The sequence below is a fragment of the Panthera leo genome, chromosome C1 (assembly GCF_018350215.1).
Source record: "Panthera leo isolate Ple1 chromosome C1, P.leo_Ple1_pat1.1, whole genome shotgun sequence".
Classification (NCBI taxonomy): Eukaryota; Metazoa; Chordata; class Mammalia; order Carnivora; family Felidae; genus Panthera; species Panthera leo.
The window spans coordinates 121,018,846-121,046,255 of record NC_056686.1 but is presented as its reverse complement, the minus strand read 5'-3'; the positions used below and the strand labels follow the sequence as shown (position 1 = coordinate 121,046,255).

Genomic DNA, 27,410 nt, shown 5'->3' with positions numbered 1-27,410 from the left:
AATAAAGTAGAGAGGATCAGAAGTAGCTAAGACAGGGAAATAATATGCAACTGATATTTAATTGGGTTTCTTAAAGGAGAGAAGCAGAAGACTGGAAGAAAGGCAACATTAAAACTATAATCCAGGGGCACCTGGGTAGCTCATTCAGTTGAGCCTCTGACTTTGGTTCAGGTCATCAACTTTGGGGTGTGTGAGTTCCAGCCTCGCGTCGGGTTTTGTTCTGACAGCTGAGAGCCTGGAGCCTGCTTCAAGATTCTGTGTCTCCCGGGGCACCTGGGTCAGTCAGTCAGTTGAGTGTCTGACTTGAGCTCATGTCATGAGATCACAGCTTGTGAGTCCGAGCCCTGTGTTGGGCTCTGTGCTGACAGCTTGGAGCCTGGAGCCTGCTTCGGATTCTGTGTCTCCCTCACTTTCTGTCCCTAACCCACTCGCATTCTGTCTCTGTCTCTCTCAACAATAAATAAACACTAAAAAAAAAAAAAAAGATTCTGTGTCTCCCTCTCCCTCTCTCTGTTCCTCCCCCGCTCGCACTCTCTCTCTCAAAAATAAATAAAGATTAAAGAAAATTAAAAACCATAATCCACAGCAAATCAGAACAACAGAAATGGTCAAGAAACAAAAGATAACTGTGAGAGGGATAAGAACATTACTGAAGTTGTTAATATAATGATAACATGTAAAACTAAAATAAAAACCTAGCACTGGATTTAAAAACATTTTTAAAAATTACTAAAAGACTTCCTACAAAAAAACTCATTAAATATGACATCCATAATGAATATATAAAATATGATGGAGGTTTTTAAAATAGTTTTATAAACGAGGTTTATAAAACAGTTATACCCAATAAATGTAATTTGGCTTAATTTATGTACTACAATTAAAAAAAGTTTTTCATATTGCTTCTTGAAATTCATGCAATTCAATCTTTTTGCAAAATACACATTTAAGAAAAAAGGATTTAGAAAGGGTAAATCCTAATGCTAGACAAGAGAATTTTCATGCCGCAAAGCATTAAGAAGACCAAAAGAAGATACTTTATAATGTTCAAGGGTGCAAATCACAAAGAAAGTATATTAGTTAAAAATGTATCCACATCTTGGATAGTATAGTCACCACCTTCATAAAGTAGATATGCACGAAAAGTATTTGATATGTGGAAACTTCTTTTACCTTCCTCAGTCCAAAGTGAATTATATGATGTTCATATATATATATATATATATATATATATATATGCATATATATATGTTCACATATACACATATATATTGTTATATATAATATATTGTATTATTTTTATATTTTTATTATATTAACTATATTATTACATATAATATAGATTTTATTTTATAAATATAAATATATAAATATAATATATAATTTTGAACACATCCAAATGAAGAAATCCTTTTTAAGTGTATAGGGAACACTGACAAAAGTTGAACATACATTAGTTATTTTAAAAGCTCAATAAGTTCTATAAATTGAAAATTACATGAAAGCATGCTGTGATTACAATGTAATACGCCTAGAAATCAAGAATATATTCCTAACAAGTTTTCTGGCTAGAAACATTTTTAAAGTAAATCCAATTAAACAATTCCTTTGAAAAGTTCAAATTTGCAAAGTTATAAAACAGTAATAATAATAAGAATGAAAACACCTTTCAGAATCAGATGTCAGAAAAAAAATCATAGCTCTAAAAACCTATAAAAACTAAAATGGAAGTATGAAATTAAATGAGTTTAATTTCAGGTAGCAAATTATCAGCAAAATCCAACATAAGTCAGAAAGATGAAAATAAATTTGAAGCAGAAATGAGGTACATTATACATTATATAGAAAGATGTAGAATAAATTTTTAAAAAGTAATGTTTTCTCCTTGAAAACACACACACACAGACACACACACACGCACACACACAAAACATAAGCTGGCCCAATCAAGGAGAAAGAAAACAAATCAAAGGAGAAAGAAAACACATATAATTGGAAATGGCTGGTGGGAAATAACAGAGGACATTTCAGTAGATTTTGAGAAAGTATTTTGTAGAACTCTATGTCAACTAATTTGAAAACGTAGATGAAATGAACAATTTCATGAGGAAATACATTTAGCCAAAACTGCCCCAGGAGACACAGACAGCTCACATTGACTCATGACAGAGAAGAAATGTAATGTCATTGAAGAACTGCACCACAAAGGAGCACCAGGGCCCATGTGATTTTATAAGAGAACCAGACATTCAAGGGTAATGCCAACACAGTTTGAACTGTTGTACAGCATAGGCTTTCTTTACAGTTGCTATAAAAGCCTTTTGCAAAATTTCATACCAATTCCTGGTTTAAAAAAAAAAAAAAATTAAAAGGACACCTGGGTGGCTCTGTCAGTTAAGTGTCCAACTTTGGCTCAGGTCATGATGTCACGGTTCATGAGTTCAAGCCCTGCATTGGGCTCCCCGCTGACAGTGTGGAGCCTGCTTGGGATTCTCTTTCTCCCTCTCTCTCTGCCCCTCCTCTCTCTCTCTCTCTCTCTCTCTCTCTCTCTCCAAAATAAATATTTAAAAAATTAAAAATCTAGGAATTGGAGGATAATTTCTTAATGTGATAAAACCTATATGCCTCAGTCCATAATCCAACAAAGTGGCATTCCCATTAAGCTCAGAAAGAAGGAAGGATGCACAGTATCTTCACATTTTTGTTTTGGACGTATTTGTGTAAATCAGATGAAAGTAAACAACTAGCCATAAGATTTGGAAAAGTATTCAGTGAGATAGGATACATATTTAGCATATGGAAATGAACAGTTGTTCCTATATGCTAACAATAACCATTTAGAGTGTATGGAATAGGAAGCCATTCACAATAGCAACAAAATATAAAATACTTAGTGACATAAGAAAATGAAATGTATTTGAGATATATATAAAATATATAAATGTGCAAAATGTACAAAACCTGTATGAGGACAATGTTAAAACATTCCTGAAAGACAAAGTAGACTTGAACAAATGGGAAAATATCCCTGCTCTGTGATAAAATGAAGATCGTAAAGAGGTGAGTATTAATTATAAATTTTATATTATCCCAATAAGAAATTCTAACAAGTTTTATATGTTTGAATGAGATATGCTTATTTTTAGGTTCATTTAGAAAAATAAGTATGCAGTAATATCTGAGGAAATACCAAAAAAAAAAGTAAGAAGGGCTGAATTCTAAATAATATGGATGTTAAAAAATCTATAACTAGAAATGTGTGGTTTTAGGACATGAATTAACAGAGATTAAAGGAACAGAATATACAGTATAGAAAAAGACATATATATATATATATATGTATATATATATGTTATATATATATACATATATATATATATAAAATAGAGATGGAACTTCAAAGTACTGGAAAAATGAATTGTTTTAATAAAATAGTTTTGGAAAAATTGAATATCATAAGGAAAAAGAAAAGTAGTTACTTACTACCACCATAATTCCAAAATGATCAGAAATCTAACTTTGAGAAATAAAACCTTACATGTACCAGGAGAAAACATCAATAAATTATTTGTAATCTTAGTTTGAAGAAAGCCTTTATACTATGCACCAATAGCCAGAGACAATATAAAAATACGATGGTAAATTTTATTACATAAAGATTAGAAGAATATTTTTGGTCTTTCATCCATTTTGAATTTATTTTTGTGTATGGTGTAAGAAAGTGGTCTAGCTTCATTCTTTTGCATGTTGCTGTCTAGTCCTCCCAGCACCATTTGCTAAGGAGACTGTCTTTTTTCCTCTGGATACCCTTTCTTGCTTTGTCAAAGATTAGTTGTGCATACATTTGTGAGTCCAATTCTGGGTTCTCTATTCTATTCCATTAGTTTGTATGTCTGTTTTTGTCCCAATACTATACCGGCTTGATGACTGCAGCTTTGTAGTATAGGCTAAAATCTGGGATTGGGATGCCTCCAGCTTTGGTCTTCTTTTTCAACACTACTTTGGTTATTCTGGGTCTTTTGTGGTTCCATTACAAATTCTAGCTCTGAGAAGAATGCTGGTGCTATATTGATAGGGATTGCATTGTATGTGTAGATTGCTTTGGGTAATATGACATTTTAACAATATTTCTTCTTCCAACACATGAGGATGGAATGTTTTTTCCATTTCTTTGTATCTTCTTTAATTTCCTTCATAAGCTTTCTACAGTTTTCAGCGTACAGATCTTTTACCTCTTTGGTTAGGTTTATTCCTAGGTATTTTACGGTTCTTGGTACAATTGTAAAGAGGATCTTCTGTCGCTGCATTATTAGTGTACAGAAATGCAACAAATTTCTGCACGTTGATTCTATATCCTGCTACTTGGCTGAATTCAAAGACCTAAATATGAGCCAGGAAACCATCAAAATCCTAGAGGAGAAAACAGGCAACAGCTTCTTTGACCTTGGCCACAGCAATTTCTTACTTGACATGTCTCCAAAGGCAAGGGAAATAAAAGCAAAAATGAACTATTGGGACCTCATCAAGATACAAAACTTCTGCACAGCAAAGGAAACAATCAACAAAACTAAAAGGCAAGCAACAGAATAGGAGAAAATATTTGCAAATTACATATCAGTTAAGGATTTGTATCCAAAATCTATAAAGAACTTACCAAACTCAACACCCAAAAAAAACAAATAACCCAGTGAAGAAATGGGCAGAAGACATGAAGAGACACTTTTCCAAAGACATCCAGATGGCTAACAGACACATGAAAAGATGCTCAACATTGCTCATCATCAGAGAAATAAGTATCAAAACCACACTGAAATACCACAACACAGCAGTCAGAGTGGCTGAAATTAACTACTCAGGAAACAATAGATGTTGGCGAGGATGTGAAGAAAGGGGAACACTCCTGCACTGTTGGTAGGAATGCAAACTGGTGCAGCCACTCTGGAAAACAGTGTGGAGGTTCCTAAAAAAATTAAAAAAATTATTACCCTGTGACCCAGCAATAGCACTACTAGGAATTTATCCAAAGGAAACAGGAGTGCTGATTCATAGGGGCACATGTATCCCAATGTTTACAGCAACACTTTCAACAATAGCTAAATTATGGAAAGAGCCCAAATGTCCATCAACTGATGAATGGATAAAGAAGATGTGGTTTATATATACAATAGAATACTACTCGGTGATGAAAAAGAATGAAATCCTGCCATTTGCAACAACGTGGATGGAACTGGAGGGTATTATGTTAAGTTAAATAAATCAGTCAGAGAAAGATATCATATGTTTTCACTCATGTGGAATTTGAGAAACTTAACAGAAGACCATGGGGGAAGGGGGAAGAGAAGGGGAAAAAATAGTTACAGAGAGGGAGGGAGGCAAACCACAAGAGACTCTTAAATACAGAGAACAGACTGAGGGTTGATGGGGGTTGAGGATCGAGGGGACAGGCGGGGAGGGAAAATGGGTGATGGGCATTGAGGAGGGCACTTGCTGGGATGAGCACCAGGTGTTGTATATGAGTTATGAATCACAGGAATCTACTCCTGAAGCCAAGAGAGACTATGCTGTATACACTGTATGTTAGCTAACTTGACAACGAATTATATAAAAGATACATATATTGGAAAAATAGTACCATAACCAATGTCAAGATAAAACAACAATCCAGAACATACCTGCAGCTTATAGCTCACATAATGAATATAAAGACAAAGAGAACTGTTGAAAAATGAAGACCAAAACACAAAAGAAATCTGATAATAAAAACAAACATTAGCAGAGATTCAGATAATGATTGACTCTCATTTATAATTGTGCAAATGACACATTATATATGTTATATTATACATATATGCATATATATGAAGCTTAACTTTTTTCCTAAGAGAAATGCAAAATGAAATTACACCAGTATACCTGTGACAAGTTGGGTTTCACAGGAAGCCAAGTGAAGAGAAGATTAGCCTGCAGGACCATTTTCACACAGGACATCAATAACTTTGGAAAGTTACACAAGGAAGCAAAATTGGCCAGAAAAATGTGGGCTCCAGGGCCATCTGAATGAAGGCCTCCACTGATTCCACAAAGAGTTCTAGACTGAGGTGGCTCTCAGAGAAGTCCCAAGTGAGAGCAATAGGGTTGGGCTTGTATCCTTCAGTACTGATCAGTCCCATTGGATGTGGACTGCCCTTGAACAGAGGTCTAATCTTGGATGAGACATTGTCTTCAGTCCCGGCAACCCTCAGAGAAGACTGACAGCTGAGCACTTTCTTCCAACAGCACTTCTAGGTGCTGCCAAGGTCCTTCCTTCCAGAGAGGGTTCCCATTGGCATGTCCTAGTGTCTACTACACCACCATTTCTCCCCTATCGGATTGGCAAAAATTCAAACACTGAACAACATACTCTGCAACATGCCCATGAGAAAATAAGTACCTTATACATTGCTGGTAGATGTGCAAGACGATACTTCCCTTATAGAGGAGCATACCCTGACAATATTTCCCTACACATTAAATCACAAGCATATGTACAGAGTTAACCACTGTGGCATCATTTGAGATGTGCGTCTTAGGAGGCTCATTATAGTATATCCACACTTTGGAGAACTATGTAGGAATAAAAAGGATGGAAGAAGATCTGTAACAAGAAAACATGCCCTGTGTTCTCTGATTTATCTCTAGCTTATATGTGTATGTGTATCTGGGTTTACATTTATAGTTATGAAATATTAATGTTTCACTTATAAAACATTTCCCCCCAGAAAAGGATAAACAAAGACCTAATAACTTTTTTGTATGTGATGAGAATGGCATGAAACCAAGACTTTTTGCAGGGATGCTCCCTCTGTCTGTCTGTCTGTCTCTGTCTCTCTCTTGTAATCTTAGTTTGAAGATATATATATATATATATATATATATATATATATATATATATACACACACACACACACACACACACACACACACACATACACACACATACACTATATGTTTGAACTATCTACGTATTTTTAAAATAATATTGGGGCACCTGGATGACCCAGTCAGTTAAGCATCTGACTTCGGCTTAGGTCATGATCTCATGGTTTGTGAGTTTGAATCCCACAGCAGGGTCTCTTCTCTCAATGCAGAGTCTGCTTTGGATCCTCTGTCTCCTTCTCTCTCTGCCCTTCCTCTGCTCACACTCTTGCTTTCTCTCTCAAAAATAAAATAAACCTTAAGAAAATAAAAAGAGGGGCACCTGGTTGGTGGCTCAGTTGGTTAAGCCTCCGACTTCGGCTCAGGTCATGATCTCGTGGTCTGCGAGTTCGAGCCCCACATCAGGCTCTGTGCTGACAGCTCAGAGCCTGGAGCCTGCTTCTGATTCTGTGTCTCCCTCTCTCTCTCTGCCCCTCCCCCACTCATTTTCTGTCTCTCTCTGTCTCAGAAATAAATAAACATTAAAAAAATTAAAAAAAAATAAAACGAATATTAAATAGAAAACATGAGGACACCAAAGCTTTGTTGAAATACTAAGAGAAGCAAATGCACCTGAATGTAAATCAAACGGATATGGATTTTACTTAAAGATGATACTAAGAACACATATACACACATGCACACAGAGAGAGAACATAGGGATATCTCTCTAGCTAGCCATCTATCTCTTCTGAAAAGGCCCACAACTAATAACATTAGAGTAGCAATTAGCACACATAACCCCAGATCTTTATATCTAAATACTGTAATCCAGTAGAAAAACTCATTGGAGAAATGACTGACTACAGTTAGGAGGTAGGGGAAGTAAAAGGATCTCAGAACATGTGATTGTGCAGAAAACAAAGTGCTCAAAGACCAATGTAATCATTTCTAAAGAATAGAGGTGTTGGTTTGAAGGAGTGCCCAATAACCAAATTGTGACAATTTTAACATCATAAAGAATAACAACAATCATGGAATGTAATATATTACATTAAATATGGTTAAGTATGTCGTCATATGAAGAGGAGGGAGAGCAAGGATGAGAGTGAACACAGGCAAGGGGAAATAGTTTTCTTCACAGAAGAATGCTACCTGATAAATACAAAAGTGATATTAGAATTAGAAAATCACTTTGAAATGATAATTTATTCAGGGAAAGGTCATGAATGGATGCTAAACCTATGACGTGAAAGTTAATGGAGAAGAAGATGCTCACATAATGTGCAAGTATCATCCCACTTTTAATTAAAAGGCAAAATGTATTTTTCAATGCATATGTCACAGTTACCATGTAAACAGCATTGTCATGAGTGGGAAGATGTGTAATGGTATTCTTCCTAATATGAAGCAGAAGAGGTATCCAATATCACCTGTGTAATATTCTTGCCTAAAATATTTAGCCTAAATTAAAGCATAAGAAAACAATCAGACAAATCCAAAATGCTGGACATTCTATAAGACCATTGGACCAAGAGTCTAAAAAATGGTTAATATTATAGAAATCAAAAAAGATAAATGTTTTTCTTTAAGAGAGATTAAAGAGATGATAACCCAATATATGTAAATATTTATTAAGACATCTATTTTATCTAAATATATAAATGTACATATTTATATGTCTAAACGTAATACACACACACACACACACACACACACACACACACATATATATGGTTACTTGGGGCTGTTGTGGAAATTAGGGTATAGACTGTATGTTTAGATGATATTAACATAAATATTCATATGTGTTATTTGCTTACATGTGGAAATCGTCTTAATCTTGAGAGATGTATATTGAAGTATTTAGGCAAAAATATCCTGATGTTTGCAACTTTTAAATGATTCAGCAAACAACGAAAGAGGGAGGGCAAATATTCAACGTGTTGATATAAGATGGTGAATCCAGGAATGATCTCATGGGTGTTTATGTAGTATTCACTCAACATTTCTGTAGGCTTGAACATTTTCTCAATAAAAAGAAAACAAATGTGGTACCATTTCATACTCATTAGATTGACCAAAAATTAAATAATCTAATGAAATTAACTGCCAGTAAGGAAGCGGCAAGGATGAGAAGCAATGGGAACTCACATTGCTAGTAGACTGTAAGTAGGGGCGACTTTGGAAAATACTTTGTCACTATCTAGTTAAGTAGAAGACATGTTTACTAATGACCAATCCCACTTCTTGGCGCTTGTCTCAAGAAAATCCTGCCATGTGCATGACGAGACCTTGATAAAACTGTTCATAGGCGACTTGTTTTTAAGAACTAAAATTTGGAAATGCTCAAATGTCAATAAAACATAAATTATGCTATATTCACATAAAATACGACATAGTGGTGGAAACCAACTATGGCTGCAAACATCAACATAAATTAATCTCAGAAATAAATTCTTGTGTGAAAATAGCAAACCATAACATGATGCAATGGTGTAAAGGTTAAAAGTATACAATAGCGTTTATTTACAATAAAATATGTTGTGAAATGTTTCACCTAAAGCTGTCCAAACTGTAGTTGTCGGCCATTTAGATGAGCGTTACCGAAGTCCTGTGTCTTTACTAAATGCCAAGATGACATCCTGTGTCAAAGTGTTGCACAGGCGATCATCACCTAGAGGTGTCTTCTAATGCTTTTCCCACAGTAATGGAGAAAAGGCACTCTTCTACCCGGATCAATGTTTACATGAATGTGTGTGCATTCTCGAGAATGAAAACAAGAAACTGAGTGTTAGCTGCAAATTGCAGAATTAAAAGCGATACAGGTAGTTGGTATTTTTGTGTTGACCAGAGAGATACTGTTTAAATAAAAAAAAGAAAATCAATATTTTCTATTTCTTTGCAGAGTAAAAGTGAGCAAATTACCGTGCGGCATCTGACATCAGGAAACTGGGAAGTGATAAAGATCTTGGCATACGATGAAACTACTCAAAAAATGTGAGCATTTTGGTTCTCTAGTCAGATTGGTAGTCACAGTTGTCAAACGCAATCTTTCGGCCAGATTGATGTTTTGCTTACCGTGGTCCTAGTCCAGACACCTCGGCCATGGAAACAGCAACATTCTCTTTAAAGACTCTCCCTACCCTTCACCCAGAGAGACACTTGCACACACACATTTACACAGATACGTACACACTTAGACTGAGAGAGATCACAGAGAAGTGTGGTATGATATTTTAAGAACAAAAAGATGTGTTTCCCAAACGGATCAAAGTTCAGTGGTTGAATGAGAGAACAGGCCGGAGCTCGAAGATTCAAGTGAAAACTCAGCGTGGCAAAAATTGATCTGTGCCTGATGTGTGTGTTTTCTCTTTCCTGGGCAGTTACTTTCTGAGCACCGAGTCTTCGCCCAGAGGGAGGCAGCTGTACAGGTAAGCAAGGTGCAAAGACTTGGCTGTGCAGGTTGATTTCTCAGTGGCCATCTACACACCTTAAGGATAGGATGGAAAACTCTGCAGTTTCATTTTTGACATGACGGAACCTCACGCTCTTGGTCCAGTCTCTCACGTCTGGACCTTTGCAAGCCTGAACGTTGGGACCTGAAGACCATCCAGCTGCTCCTTTTGTAATTTTTTTCCTCACGGGCTTTTACAGTCTCAAAGTGTCTTTTTTTTTTTTTAAGGCTTGCATTTCTCAACTACCCATCTCACGGGAGTTTACGTATTTTCCTGAGTGGACTTTTCTTCCGCTAAGCCTCATTTTGAATTTTCAGTGCATTTATATTGTACACCGGTAACTTATTCCCAAAGTAAAACCATTGTGAACACTTAGAAGAGTAGATCAAGGGGAAGGGAAGTTTTTCTCCCCTGCCCCCACGATGTGCAAAACCTGGTAAGATTATTATTTGAGCCAGTAACACTCACTGCTTAGTAAAATAAAGCATTAGATGGGGAATGTTCTCATCTGCCCAATTTTCCCAGATGGAAAGTTATATTCATAAAAGATGCTTAAGGTCATACCTATTTAGTATTAAAACATCTCCTCACTCAGAAAGCTTTCACCAGGATCTCATAAGAATGACTTTTATTTTTGTCTGGCAAGCAACTTATTAATTCTAGACTTTATATACACTTTCAAATTTCCATTTCGCAGATTCATTTTTAAAGTGTCAAAACTGCCATGGCATATTCTCAGTGGAAATTCATCATGTTTGAAGAAGTGTCACCACTGATCCTTACCCAGTAGCCTAGACTTTCCTTTGAGAGTAAAAATGCATGTTTAAAGCACCCTAAACTCCCTCTAATACACTGCACACTCTTATTTATGCATAAATTGCTTTCATCTGAAGCGTCTATTTTTATCACCTCTCTCAATAGGTGATTTTTGGATTCTTTGTTTTATGGGGTTTTTGTTTTGTGTTTCTCTTGAGTCTGAAACCCATAGTCTCAATTCTAATGACTTCCAAGGGAAGGAAAGCTGTTTATTTAAAGAGACTGATGCTAGTGGTTGGTTTAGAGATCTTGATGAACGTAGTGGTCACTTTGTGCTTTTTGGTGATCTGAAGCTTATCTTGAAGCGTATACTCCGGTTGATACTGGCAGTTGTGAACAATTTAAGGTTGTGGAACTAGTATATCTAAGTGTTATTTCTCTCATTTTATGAAACTCTTGAAGAAAAATCACAGTGTCAAAAGATTAGACTAGGCCCATTTCAGCCAATGGAACTATCTCAATCTCTCTCCCCAATATGATTAGCCTAAAATGTGATCTGAATCAAAATGACTTCTTAGATTTGTGTGCTTGTCTTTGTTCTCTAGTGACTGAGGCAGCAGTCTGTCTATGAACTGTACTAGTGGAGCAGGCCATGTTATAAAGGAAATATAGTACCAATAAATTTCCCCTTAAGTTGCTCAGCAAATGCCAGTTGGCTTGACTGTAAGATAATGTTACTGTTTAACTCAGAAAACTCAATCACTGTCTTACCCAGGTCATAAAAATAATCATTGGTTGACCAAATTTATGGGATGAGATAGACCTGTGAAGAATCACAGATGCTGCCATAGTCAGTGTTAGAATGAACGTTGTCTCAAAATGTGCATTTCTTTATTTCAATAGATTATCATAATTTAGACTATGATCTAAGTAATGATAAATACTAACATAAATCTCTGAGGAACTTGAATCTGAAAAGTTATATGAAGGAGAGAGGGAAAGGGTTTAAATCCTAGTTATGTCATTTCACTAGGCACGCATTCTTCTCTGTGGAGAGTGCTGCACAACATTGTGACTATAATTAAAGACACTGAATTTTATACTTAAAAATGATTAAAATGGAAAGTGCTAAGGTGTAGGTGTATTTGAATGTATACACACACATAGAGCAATTTCAAAGAGAAAAAATAAGGTATGATTACCTTGCAAGTTATCGTAAGGGTGAAATGGCCTAATGTATTAAGTGCTTCGTGTGTGTATTGATCGGTTAGGCCAGTAAAGGAAAATTTGGATTCTAATGAGCTCAGAATGTTTCAAATGTGAAATTTTGAGTTCATGAACGATACTTAACATCTATTCTCAATTGCTTCTGGTGCCCACGCCAATATTCCTGTACCCATCCCCGTGTCTACAGCATACTGCACATCAAAATGACTATCATTCATTTACAAATGTATATCCAGAATCATGTTTCAGTATTTTCTCCAAGTATAAGATGAAGCTTCACCAGCATTTCCAACTGTCAGAATAATCTATGATACATCTCTCTTTATAAAATATTCTACACAGGAAATTTAACCTTGGGTAAATATCTCCATCCCTCTGACCTTAAGCATCATTGTTTGTAAAATAAAGAGATGATGACTTGTCTCTTTACCTACCTCCCTGATGTCTCAAAGTATGCATGATCATGAAGATTATATTATCGCACAAAACATAATTTTCCTCTACCAAAAATTTCAGGGCAAGTGTTAAGTGCCAGTATTTCCCATGTATCTATTTAGTGGTAAAATTTGACAGATAACCAAATTCTAATGTTTAGAATTCTGAATTCAGGAAATCATGAGATTGATTCTTTGTGTGACTTGTGAAAACTTTCATTAGTTCTTTCAACTAATCTTTATTGATGGTGACTTTATTCTAGTCTCTGTGGGCACTTCCTTTTAAAACTTTACAAAGAAATATCTATGGAGAAAAGGCAGATAAGAATAAGTTCTATTGAGTCCTGTGGAAATCAGTTCCTTTATTTTAGAAGCATGCATATATACTTTAATATACATATAAGCATACATGATTTTAATTTTATCACAGAGAAGAAAACTGTGTCTCTTAACATTAGTAATGGAAATTGACTTTGTGTTTATATGGTAAGTCCTAATTGACAAGGAGCCTCAATATAAGCAGTGCTGTAGCTCCTGAGTTTATGTTAATGTTTAAATATATGCCACATATTCATGTACCTGGAATGGTACCATTTCTAATTTTCTTTTTCTTTCCCCAGTGCTTCTACTGAAGGATTACTGAATCGTCAATGCATTTCATGTAATTTCATGAAAGAACAATGTACATATTTTGGTGCCAGTTTTAGTCCTATGAATCAACATTTCCTATTATTCTGTAAAGGTAATAAATTATTTTATTTGATCAGTATCTATTACCATCACAAGTAACTATTGCTCTCTAGCTATATGATTTGATACTCTAAATTTGTTTGTAATAAATTATGAATTTACTGAGATAAAAATTGCATCTTCATGTAGAAAACATAATTGGGAGTCAACATTTACTCGTGACCACTAAGGGCTGTTTGAACGTGAACTGCTTAAAAAAGTGAACAAGCATATTTACATCAGCAAAGTCCTGCTACAGCAATAAACTAATTTACCTAGTCTTTAGGGGAAAAAAAAAAAACAAAACAGTCCTCTTATTGAAATATTGGCTTGGCTGTTAAGAGGTTTAGGTTCTACAGAAATTTAACTGCCTGGGTCTAGCATCCTGAAGTTCAGAGAGATTACATTCACCCTAATTAGATCTATCAGGTAAAAATATTCTATAATCTTATATAGGAGTATGGTATATCTATGTTATACTGATAGGAATCATTGCCCCTTAAAAAGATACTGTAATTCTCAAAGATCAGATGGGAGACATCTGTCCCTTATAATGTGATGGACTGAGTGTTCTTGCTTTAGCTGGTACCTGAAGCTGTCCTGTTTTTAAGACACCCTGAGGAATAAATCAACACATGCTCTTTTTAGTTTTTTTTTTTTCCTCTTGGTATCTGAAAACAAAGTAATCAAAAAAGTACTTGTTTGATGACATCAGGGAAAACCATTAGACCTCTAGTTACAGTTCTGCAGAGGAATAAAGCTTCAAGATAACATCTTACAGTTACACTGAATTAACTAGTATATCTGAAATATTTGGTGATTCCAGTTAAGGTATTTTTTTCAATTAGTATATAATTAGAACCAAATTTTTATTCATCTTATGGATGAGATATTTCCATTCCAGAGTGTGCATTCTTTCTTTCTTGGCTGAGTGGAAACAATTTAATTTTGGATGAACAAATGAGGGGTCATGAATCAGCATTCTGAGTATCACTAACTGTTCTATAAAAGAGTAGTGAAAGAGTAAGGAGCTTAAGATTGGGAACCGTAGAAATGTAGAAGTACAAGGGCATTTTGGAGAAGGGAAAAGCTTAAAAATAATCTGTGCAAATGGTTTCTTTCCCCATATATTCTTTTCTTTAATAAAATAGCCATAGGTAGTGATTAAATGTAGTTATCTGGTTTCTGTTTCATTATGTTTTTAATATGAAATACTTCCATTTGGAAAAAATAACACTGTCATGAATTGTTACTCATATCTTTAAAATATTTATACAAATTTTTAATTTATACATATTTTTAATATGTATGTTTGTAAAATCCAGGCCCAGGCATCCCAATGGTCAGTCTCCATAGCACGGAAAACCCAGCGAGTAAGTACACAAACCGGACAATGTGGAAGAGTCATGGTGGGCACTGGTACGAGGTATTATATATTCTGAGTGTCATATTCTTATAGAACCTTTTTCAAAGGTGTTTCCAGTATGGGGAAAGATGAGTAAGTACCATCAACTTGACCTTGTTTATGTAAGAGAAACAGTAAAGCAAGTGGTTTGAGCCATGTTACAGCTGGAATTGAATCTTGCATGCCTGAAATAGGGTGTCTACTGTATCCAAATTGGTGAGGCCTGATTGAAGAGGCCCATTTAGGTACATTTCAGCCTACTAGCCCCTTAGTGCTCTGGTTCATGTTTTTCCTGGGCTTCATATAGATTATTCCTCCTTTTTGTGTACTTTTGGGAAAAATATGAAAAATGTTACTTTTTATATCCATTTCCAGATATCCAGGGCTTTCTAGTTTTATACATTCATTTATTCTTTTATGTATTTAACTCTGCATCATCTATTAAGTGAGAATTTACTTTATCAAACAATAGGACAGAGGTTGGCTGGACCTTGCTTGTCCTATATGGTCAACGTGTTTAAGAAATTAGTAAAGTACTTATGTAAATGCGTGCTTGATTGAAGTAATTTTCAAAATGAATAGCCAGATACTTCCTGCCTTCCTTTCTTCCATGTAACCTTCCCTTCTTTAATTTTATTTGATAAATACTCTTCTGGTCTAATGATTTACATTAGGCCACTATGATCTAATAAATCCTATATTTATCAACTTATTTCTCAGAACACCCTCTGAGATAATTTTTTTATTATCCTCTTCTAAGGATGAGGAAACTTAGTCACAAGGAGGTTAAATAACTTGCCTAATTCATACTAATAGGTAGCAGAGCCAGGAATCATCTGAGACGTCTGACTCCAGAATAGGGTTTGTAATTGATGTAGGAGACTTATGAGTCACTATTGCTTGGTGTTAGGGGTTCATACTGGAAAAGGATCTAGGGTCCATGTTCCTTTAGAAATCCAGGGTAGGGTCCAATCAAAGGTGAGTGACAGGTGAATAATAGTTGTTCTTTCATGAATCATCAAAGGTAGGAGGTATTGATGCCAGTGTCGGCAGAGGTCTATTTGAAGCTAATGTCCTGGAACATGTTTGGGATCCAGTTCTTAGATGTTAGTTATCACGTGGTAAGGACCTAGGACAAAACCCAGAGAATGATTAGCTTTTTTGCTTCCCCTTAAAGTGGGAACATGGCTTCTTTGGCGTGTTCAGAGGCAAAATACAAAAATGTGGCCTAGCAGAAAAAACAGCAGAGACCCAGCCTTTCTAAAATGGATTCCCCTCAGTTTTCCTACTTCATAATCACAACCATAAGATGGCAACTTATTTTGCTTTTGTCTTTCACATCTTGTATTTAAGAAGGAGTCTTACTTAGATGCCTTGACATAATGGAGATGCAGGCATTAGACTAATGTTGAAAGACAATATTATTTTTAGAGAACAGAGGAAGACCGTTTATGCTCTTCAAATACCAACATATGGAGATTTCCTCCCTGTTCTAGAAAAAGACACAATTGCTTAGTTTGTGATGGAGTTTTGTGTGGTTGGGAATAGGTGAACATATCATTTAGTTTCTAGTTATCAGTATACATTTTAAAGAGGTTATGGTAAGCAAATTAATCTGTTCAGTATTAACACTAATGTCAATGATAATAAAACAGAATATTTGATAAAATAGAGGCTTGCATTTTACAGATTATGAGTTCATTACATACCTTTTGTGAGATCTGAGACAATTAGCATCTCATAGGATCAATTTCCTTGTAGGCAAATTAGCAAATGAATTTTTCAGGAAGATGAGATATATTTGCAACATAGGATGCACTGAATATGTATTATATTGCATATTCTGCCAAAATGATGGTTTTCTAAAAATTTCCAATCTGACTTTAATTAACTTCATTCTACTGTTACAAGGCAATGTTTTCTAGTAATATCTACTGCAAACAATGAAACATTTTTGTTATGAGTGAAATAAGCCAATTATGATTATCTCAGGGTCAAAAAAACCAAAAAGGGGCACATGGAGTAGTCAGGTGCTTAATTTTCTTTTTAAAAGACATGTATTGAGATAAAACACATTCAATATCAAGTAAATTTTGGAGTTAATGGATTTTGGATTAATCTTTGTTACACTAATGAACTAATCATAATTCATTTGGGGCCACATGAAGTAAAATAGGATATGAAAAGAAAAATGAAAATAACAAACATGAAAACCTTTAAACCTAATAGTTATCAAAGAAATGCAGAGTGAAACATTGTCATATAATTTTCCAAACAAATTAATAACATCAAAAACTTACATTGCTAATAAGGATATACTCTCATAACTTGCCAGAGGAAATATAAATTATAGCAATCTCTTGGAAAAAATAAGTCATAAGCCTTAAGTGTTCTGTATCTATTTACCTGGTATTTTTTCTCTTAATGGTTTATACTGAGGAAATCATGCTAAGTAGAGAACATCTAACAGCATTATTGATGATAGAGCATTATTGATGATAGTGGGGGAAAAAACAAATAATAAAAGAGGGGGATTTGTAAATAAACTTTAATTAAATATTAATTGGTGCCCTGAATATCTTCCGATTGTCCTCCCAGAACCACTGGATCTCAGTTTCTTTCCCCTTTGGTTTCTGCCTCAGAAGTTATCTATACAGATGACTTAGGTTCTGTTCCATTTGGCTGCCAGTTAGTTTCAGCTAAAGTGAATCTCCTGGATGACTGAAGAGAGGGAGAAAAGAGGTTTTGGGACTATCTATTCTTCCATCCCTATCTATCCCTGTGGAGTTACCCCAGGTTGCCACAACTCCTAGCTGAAGGTCACATTGGATTCACACAACCATCACTGCTCTCTGCCCTTGACCTGCAAGCATAGCCACTAAGCCCTGGGTTACTGTCCCTTATGAACTCCTGTCCATTGTCCATATATTTGTAAATAGTTTTTCATTAAAATGTTATCAAATTATTCTAAGTCAACATCAGTTTCCTATTAGGATTAAAAATAAAAATGTTTATAAAAGACAATTCTTCAAAAATGTTTAAACTATATTTTTAAGTGATCAAGGAGTCCAGATGTTTATGTCGCACTAACAAAACTGAAATGCATCTAAAATTGTAAGAAAATAATACAAATGTTAAAATTCTTGGATTTGCTTAGCAGCCTTCCAGGTGACCTTTATTCTTTCTTCTTGAGTATTCCCTAACACTCTACAATGAACATGTATTGCATACATATACATGTATATACATATATATACATACATATGTATGTATGTGAGTGTATATATATATATATACATATACATACACACATATATGTGTGTGTGTGTACATATGTATGTATATACACACATATTACTTTTTGAATGAAAAACCCCTCATTAATATGCTCAGTGACTTGAGAGGAGGTATAAATATGTAAAACTTTAGTTATTTCAAAAATCCTTTATCTCATATTATTACCATTTTCTCTTTCTTCTTTTTACATTTTCATCTTTTCTTTCTCCTTAATTTAGCATATATGATTGTCTCCTTCTTCCCATCTCATGTTCTCATCTCTCTTTACTTCTCTTCTACTTTCTTTTCTTTCCCTTTCTTCTTCCCAATTTTCTGTTTTCAATTTCTTCTCTTTTAAGATCACATCTTAACATTTCTTCCTCTTCACACTATTTTGCCAAAAAACTATGTATTGTTTTTGGAATTTATGAAAAAAAAATGCTACCAACTCTTAATATTTTCAAAATGGCTTTACTATTTCCTATATTTTTTTTTCTTACAATATTTGTTTAAAATAGAATTGACTTTTTTTGCCCCATGCCTAAATGAATGGCCTTTTATTTAGAAGTAAAAAATTTCTCAACTGCCCTGTACTCATGTATTTAGTTTATATGTAATTAGGTTTATTTTTTCCATTGATATTTGATAATAAAGAGAAATCATTAGTATATAACACTCATTGGTGCCTCTGGCTGTATCTATTGATTTATTCATTCGTCAATTAGCCATGTTAATAAACCACTTGTCATTTATTTAAAAAATAGCCAACAAGATGATCTGCTAGAGGTATAAAAGTAAAAATTTAATAGGATTTATTCTTTAAAAACTGTCCTCCTTGTAGTTAGCAAATATCAGGTGACACTGGCTTCCTCTAAATACAAAACAAATGGTTTTATCCACAATTAAGTGCATTTTTGTGACTATTCTTAGATTATAGATGCTGAATCTTTGATTAAGGTATATAGAGTTTAAGCATACACATTTTAATTTTTATAACTGAATATTTGGTATAGCTGCCTTGAAAATATCCTATTTGAATATCTGGAATTTCTTACATTTTAGTGATAGAAGAAACCTCTGAGAACATCTAATTTCCCAAATTTGTATTGTAGAGGATGGCACTTATTTACAAGAGATGTGGTTTGATGTGCCTGCAATCACACACAGAATTCAAAGGACAGTGCAGGAAACAAAGATAGATGGTTCTAATTTCCTCTGATAGAAGTGGACACAATTTCAAGGAAGCAAGTCAGCAGAAAGGCAAAGAATGTGAATGTACAAAGATGAAGAGATGAAAATATTCAAACTTGCAAGATAAAAGTTGTTCCATGTGGCTGGAAAGAAACATTTAAGTTACAAGCAAAGATATATGTATGGGTGATAGGGGCAAGCTGGAGCCAGGTCATAAGTGTCTTATGTTTCATTCTAAGGAGTTTAGATTTAACAAAGTATCAACGATAGGGGCGCCTGGGTGGCTCAGTCTGTTAAGCATCCAACTTCCGCTCAGGTCACCATCTCATGGTTCGTGGGTTCAAGCCCTGCATCAGGCTCTGTACTGACAGCTCAGAGCCTGAAGCCTATTTCAGATTCTGTGTTTCCCTCTTTCTCTCTGCCCCTCCCCCACTCATGCTCTGTTTCCCTCTGTCTCAAAAATAAACATTAAAAAAAAATTAAAGTATCAATGATAAACCACTGACAATTAAAAAAAAATAAATTTGTATTCTGGCCATGAAGTCACTGAACTAAAAGTAGAAAAAGCCTCTTGCTAGGGGAGAAAAAAAAAAAAAAAAGAAAGAAAGGAAAAGAGAAAAACTGGATAAAATAAATAATAGTTTTCAAGCATCTGACAATAGTCAGGATAGGACTCTGATCCCTAGAAGGGAAATTAGCGAGATTAATGTAATCACCCTGGCTTTCTGGCTGGAATCTTTTTCTGAATCTCAGTGCAATGAAGAACAATCCAAGAAGAGTACAGTGGTATCTCAGAGTCATACTAAAGACAGAGATTGGAGTTCATAAAGGTTGAAGCTTTGGGAATGTTGAGAAGATGGGAAAATACAATGGATAGGAAGAGGCAAATGGGGACAAAACAAAACAGAAATCTTAATAGGGCTGTGGAGGATCATCTGAAGTCCACTGCAGAAAACACCTAGCTGGGCAGACGTAGGAAGATGCTTTGTGAGCTTGGGAGAAGCCAGAGCTCAAAAAGTGCGGGGATATGATAAAAGTTCCAATCAGGCAACATACCAGAATGTTCTCCTAGGAGACAGCCCACAAGAGTCATGCCTTAGTAGTAGAGCAGCACTAGCCACAGAGCAGAGGTCAACCAAACCCACACTAAAAAAGATATTTTTCAGAGCCTTGAAATGATTACGCTGAACTGCAAATAGCTTAAACATATGCCAGAACAAAGTCCAACAGTTTCCAAAAGAACAAAATCCAAAGCACTGTAAATATCATAATGGTCAGAATCCAATAAAACACTACTGGCTTTGTGAGGAAACTAGAAAATGTGATGCATAACTGGGAAAAAAGCTAGTAAATAGAAACAGACTCAGAAATGACAGGGAGGGAACCTTCTGACAAATACAGTAAACCAGCTATTACATATATGATTTTGAAAATCAAGCAAAGGTTGAATACAATGTGAATATAAATAGGATATTTTCAAAGGAACTTTATGAACTTAAAATATCTGCAATAAAAACTTCACTGGAAAATACTGAAAGTAAATTAGACACTACAAAAGAATCAGCAAAATTGAAACATTATCAAGAGAAACTTCCAAACACAAAAAGAACAAGAATGGAAGACATGAACAGAGCCTAAGCTAACGTAGGTCATGATCTGTATCTATGATATTTTTAACTGGAGTCAAAAGGAGAGGCATGCAATAAAACATATGATGAAATAATGGTCAAATCCAAATAAGATGAAAAGTATAAAATAGCTCAACAAGCCTCAAGCAGGATGTATCCCAATAGAAAAGGTTATTTAAAAAACAAAACAACCTTACATCATCAAAATTAGAAGGACATATTATATCCACACATTACATACATGGTAGCAAAGCCAAGAATTAATGCAAATGTCTCACCAGGGGGAAAAAAAATAGAGCAGTCTTTAAAATGATGATGGAAGAATTCCAGAGAAGGTGGCAGAATAGGACAACCCCAAGCACATCTTGTCCCAGGTATACAACTAGGTAACACTCACATCAGTGTAAATAACCCAGAAAATGCCAAGAAGACTAGCAGAACACAGTCCACAACTAAGGGGACTCTGGCACTGTCTGCGGGAGGGAGGGATGCTGCCATGGCACAGAGGGGAGTGAAGCAGACTGTCACATTGGGGAGCCCACATGGGGAAAACAAATCCTCATGACATTTGGCTTCAAAAACCAGAGGGGCTGAACTTCACGAGTTTTTACAACCAACAGTACTCAAAACGTAAAATTTGAAAACTGAGTGCACTCAGGGATCGCCTGGGTGGCTCAGTTGGTTAAACTTTGGACTCATGTTTTAGGCTCAGGTCATGATCTCATGGTTCTTGAGTTCAAGCCCCACCTCAGCCTTCACACTGACAGCGGGAAGCCTGCTTGGGATTCTCTCTCTGCCCCTCCTCTGCTCATGTGCTCGCTCTCTCTCTCAGTAAATAAACTTAAAAAAATTTAAAAAAAATGAGTGGACTCAGCTCTGGGAGAACGCTGAGAGCAAGAGGAAACTGAGTCCCCACCCTTAAAGAGACAGCACAAGAAACAGTCCACAGAGACACAGCATAGAGGCAGCATACAGAAGGGAGATTTCTTCACTAATCAATCTCATGAGTGTGCTGGAGTGCCAGGGATCCTTGAGAGACTTCAGAAACAAAGAAGCTGGTGGGCACCATTTCCTGCCCCCATCTCCCAGCATAAACACATGACCACTTACAGGAACCAGTAGGGTCCAGACACTTGCTATTTGGTAACACTGCACATCCTGCACACCTCCGTACCCTGCACTTTGGATCTGCCCCCTCCAGCCAGGCTGGCCTTGGTCCTAGAAAATGCAAATCCCCTCCCCCGGAGGATAAACACAACCTTACTAACACCACCACCCCTCCCCCATGCACTTTGTGGATCCTTGCCCGTGGCAGAGCCAACCCCTCCAACATGCTCTTGGCCAGAACCCAACCAAAAGGTGCCACAAGTCTGGCAGTGTGCAAGGAGCCCTGACAAGGGCCAACAGATCTCCAAAGTAACTCCAGTCCCAGGAACCGGGGAAGATAACCACATACACTACTCCAGCTGTGACCCCAGTAGTGGGCAGGAGACAGAGCACTGGTCTGACTGAAGGCCCCACCCACCAAGAAAAAGCTTCTCAGGGGACAAACAGGTAAAGCATTCTGCAGTCTGGTTTGACTGTATCTGTGGTAAACACCTGGTCTGACACAACTCAAGCCCAAGGCAGCCCAAGACTGCCCCGCTAACACAAAAGGACCAAGCATTGCCTACAAAAGACAAAGAGAGGCATTGCAGAGGACTGGACTGGTGGAAAAAGTGGCAAGGCCCACACAGCACATGTAGGAATCATGCCCGAAGTGTCGGTTCTGCGGAACAGGGGACACTGCACTGAAGGGCGCTACAGGGCCTCGTCTTTGTAAGGCACTACTTTCAAGAGTATGAGACGTAGCTGACTTTCCTAACACACAGAAACAGACGCAAAGATTTAGACAAAATGGGAAGAGGGAGTATGTCTGAAATGAAAGAACAGGAAAAAAATTACAGCAGGAGACCTCAGTGAGACAGACCCAAATAATACGCTTAATAGAGAATTTAAATTAGTGATCATAAAGAGATCTACTGGACCTGAGTAAAGAATGGAGGACATCACTGAGACATTTAACAAAGAGCAAACACAGAACAAAGAACACAATCAGATATGAAGAACTTAATAAGTGATATTAAAAATATACTAGATGGCATAAATAGTAGACTAGAGGAAGGAGAAGAATGGATCAGTGACCTGGAAGACAGAGTAACTGAACGCAATCAGCCTAAGCAGGTGGAGGGAAAAAAAAGTTATGCAAAATGAGAATAGACTTAACATCAAGCGTAATAGCATTCACATTATTGGGATAAGAGAAGAAGAGAGAGAAAAGGGTGTAGAAAATATATCTGAAGAAATAATAGCTGAAAACTTCCCAACTCTAGGGAAGGATCCGGGAGGCACAGAGAGCCCCCAACAAAATCAACCCAAAGAATTCCAACCAAGATACACAGTAATTGAAAAGGCAAAAATAGTTATAGAATATTAAAAGCAGCAAGAGAAAAGAAAATACTTATATAAGGAGGAAACCCCATAAAGCTGTCAGGTGATTTTTCAGGTCAGAAAGGAGTGACATGATATATTCAAAATGCTAAAAGGAAAAAAATCTGCAGAAAGAATGCTCAATCCAGGAAGACTATCATTAAGACTAGAAGGAGACAGGGGTACCTGGGTGGCTTAGTCAGTTAAGTGTCTGACTTTGGCTCAGGTCATGGTCTCACAGTTCATGGGTTTGAGCCCCGCATCAGGCTCTGTGCTGATAGCTCAGAGCCTGGAGCCTGTTTCAGATTCTGTGTCTCCATCTTTTCTCTGCCCCTGCTCCACTCTCATTCTACCTGCCTGCCTCCCTGTCTGTCTCCCTCCCTCTCTCTCTCTCTCTCTCTCTCTCTCTCAAAATAAATAAACATTAAAAAATAAAAAGACTAGAAGGAGACAGAAAAAGGTTTCCAGGAGCTGGCTATTTGAAAAGATTAATAAAATTGATAATCCTATAGCAGGACTCATCAAAAATATTAAATAATTAAATAATTGAGAGAGAGAGACAGAGAGAGAGAGACAGAGAGGACTCAAAGAAAATCAGAAGTGAAAGAGGAGAAATGACAACTAACACCAGAGAAATAAAAAGGATTATAAAGGAATATGAAAGGTTATATACCAACTAATTGGACAACCTAGAAGAAATGGATAAATTCCTAGAAACCTATAACCTCCCCAAACTGTATCATGAAGAAATAGAAAATTTGAACAGACTGAGTACAAGCAATGAAATTTAATCAGTAGTCAAAAAACCCAAAACAAAAATAAGTCCAGGACCAAACGGCTTCACAGGCGAATTCTACCAAACACTTAAAGAACAGATAATAACTATTCCTCTCAAAATATGCCATAAAGCAGAAGAGAAAGGAAAGCTACCAAATTCTATGAGGCCAGCATTACACTGATGCCAAAACTAGATACAGACATTATGAAAAAAGAATTATAGGCCAGTATCTCTGATAAACATAGATGTAAAACTCCTCAGCAAAATACTAGCCAACTGGATCCTACATTAACCAAAAAAAAAAAAAAAAAAAAAAAAAAAAAAAAAAAAAAAAAAAAAAAATCATTCACCAGAACCAAATGGGTTTTATTCCTGGGATACATGCATAGTTCAACATTCACAATCCACTCAACATGAATCATCACATCACTAAGATAAAGGATAAAAACCATATGATCATTTCAATAGATGTAGAAAAAACATTTGAAAGGGTACAACATGATGAAACCCTCAACAAACTAGGTTTAGAAGGAACATAACTGACCATAATAAGGGCCATATATGAAAAAGCCACAGATAACAATATACTCCATGGTGAAAAACTGAGAGCATTTCCCCTAAGGTCAGGAAAAACACAGGGACATCTCACTTTTATTAAACATGATAGTGGAAGTCCAAGCAGCAGCAATCAGACAACAAAAAGAAATGGAAAACATCCAATTGGTAAGTAAGAAGTATAAAATGTTCACTATTTGCAGATGATATGATACTATATATAGAAAACCCTAAAGAATCCACCAAAAAACTAATGGAATAGATGAATTTGGTAAGGTTGCGGGATACAAAATCAGTATATAGAAATCTGTTGCATTTCTATTCACTAATAATAAAGCAGCAAAGAGAATTTAAACAATCCCATTTACATTTGCACCAAAAATAAGAAAATACCTAGGAATAAAATGAACTAAGGAAGTGAAACATCTGTACTCTGAAAACCATAAAACATTGATGAAAGAAGTTGAAGAGGACACAAAGAAATGGAAACATATTTCATGATCATGTACTGAAAGAACAAGTATTGTTAAAATGCCCATACTGCCCAAAGGATCTATAGATTTAATGAAATATCTATCAAAATATGAACAGCATTTTCCAAAGAAATAGAATAATCCTAAAATTTGTATGAAACCACAAAAGACCCCTAACAGTCAAAGCAATCTTGAAAAAGCAAAAGTTGGAGGTATCATGATTTCAGACCTCAAGTTATAGTACAGGCTATAGTGGTAGTAGCAGTAGTAGTAGTAATAATATAGAGTATTTTATATATACACACACACACACACCACATATATATAGTATATCCATACTGTATGTATAATATACACATACTGTATAATAATTACATACTGGAATATAGTATATGTTCTGTTCCATTGATCTAAGTGTCTATTTTGTGCCAGAACTATATGCATATATGTATATATATGTAAATATATGCACACTATATATGTATTATATACACAGTACTATATGTGATATTATTACTACATATATACTGTATATACTATGTACTATATATACGTATACTATATATGCAGTACTATATATTATTATGTATATACTGTAATATACATTACTGTATTACTATACTATATATAGTTATATACTATACTGTAATACATATTACTACCTATATGTGATGTATATACAGTACTATATATAATATAGCACTAGTATATATGCTAGTATAGTATAGTATAGTATAATATACATAGTACTGTATATACTGTAATACATATTACTATACTATATATGTAGTATCGACTATATAGTATATATTATGATATATAGTTTATATATATAGTATATATGTATAGTATATATATAATATATATACTATGTATATTACATATAGTACTGTATGTACATAGTATATATGTAGTAATTATATAACATATATATAGCACTGTGTATATATAATATAGTATAATACATACATAATGTAGTGTGTACATATATATAGTACTAGCACAAAATAGACACGCAGAATAGAAAGACCAGAAGTAAACTGACAATTATAGGGTCAATTAATCTTCAATGAAAGAGGCAAGAAAGTGCATTGGGGTAAAGACAGTCTCTTCAACAAATGATGTTGGGAAAACTGGACAGCTGCGTGCAAAAGAATGAATCTGGACCATTTTTTTACACCATACACAAAAATAAACACAAAATAAGGACCTAAATGTAAGACATGAAATCATAAAAATCCTGGAATAGAGCACAGGCAGCAGTAATTTTTCTTACATCAGCTGTAGCAATAATCTTCTAGATAGTTCTCCTGAGGCAAGGGAAATAAAAGCAAAAATGAACTATTGGAACTACATCAAAATCAAAAGCTTCTGCACAGTGAAGGAAATAATGAACAAAACTAAATGATATCCTACAGAATGGGAGAAGATATTTTTGAAACAACATATCCAATAAAGGGTTAGCATCCAAAATATATAAATAATTGATACAACTCAACACCCCTAAAACAAATCATCAACTTAAAAACTGGACAGAAGACATGAACAAACATTTCTCCAAAGATATACAGATGGCCAACAAACACATGAAAAGATGCTCAATATCACTCATTATCAGGGAAATGCAAATCAAAACCACAATGAAGTATCACTTCACTCTTATCAGAATGGTTAAAATCAACACCACAGGAAACAACAATGTTGGCAATAAAGAGAGAAAATGGAATCCTCGTGCACTATCCGTGGGAATGCAAACTGGTACAGCCACTATGAAAAGTAGTATGGAGGTTCCTTAAAAAGTTAAAAATATAAGTACCATACAATCCAGTAATCCCACTACTGGATATTCACCCAAAGAATACAAAAACACTAATTCGAAAGGCAATATGTACCCCTATGTTTATTGCAGCACCACTTATAATAGCCAAATTATGGAAGCAGCCCAAGTGTTCACTGATAGATGAATGGATAAAGAAGATGTGAGATACACACACACACACACACACACACACACACACAGGAATATTGTTCAGCCATAAAAAAGAATACAATCTTGCCATTTGCAACAACATGGGTGTACCTACAGAGTATAATGCTAAGTGAAGCAAATCAGAGAAAGACTAATACCATATGATTT

General features: G+C 35.4%; 1 protein-coding gene across 1 annotated transcript in view; it reads left to right on the top strand.

Moving 5' to 3' along the window:
• Positions 1-27,410, top strand: part of DPP10 (dipeptidyl peptidase like 10) — a 640,702-nt gene that overhangs the window by 566,560 nt on the left and 46,732 nt on the right. Inside the window, exons 14-17 of the mRNA XM_042948503.1 lie at positions 9,803-9,894; positions 10,281-10,328; positions 13,390-13,511; positions 14,824-14,871. Coding sequence (XP_042804437.1) covers positions 9,803-9,894; positions 10,281-10,328; positions 13,390-13,511; positions 14,824-14,871 — 310 coding nt within the window. The remainder of the gene's footprint in view (positions 1-9,802; positions 9,895-10,280; positions 10,329-13,389; positions 13,512-14,823; positions 14,872-27,410) is intronic.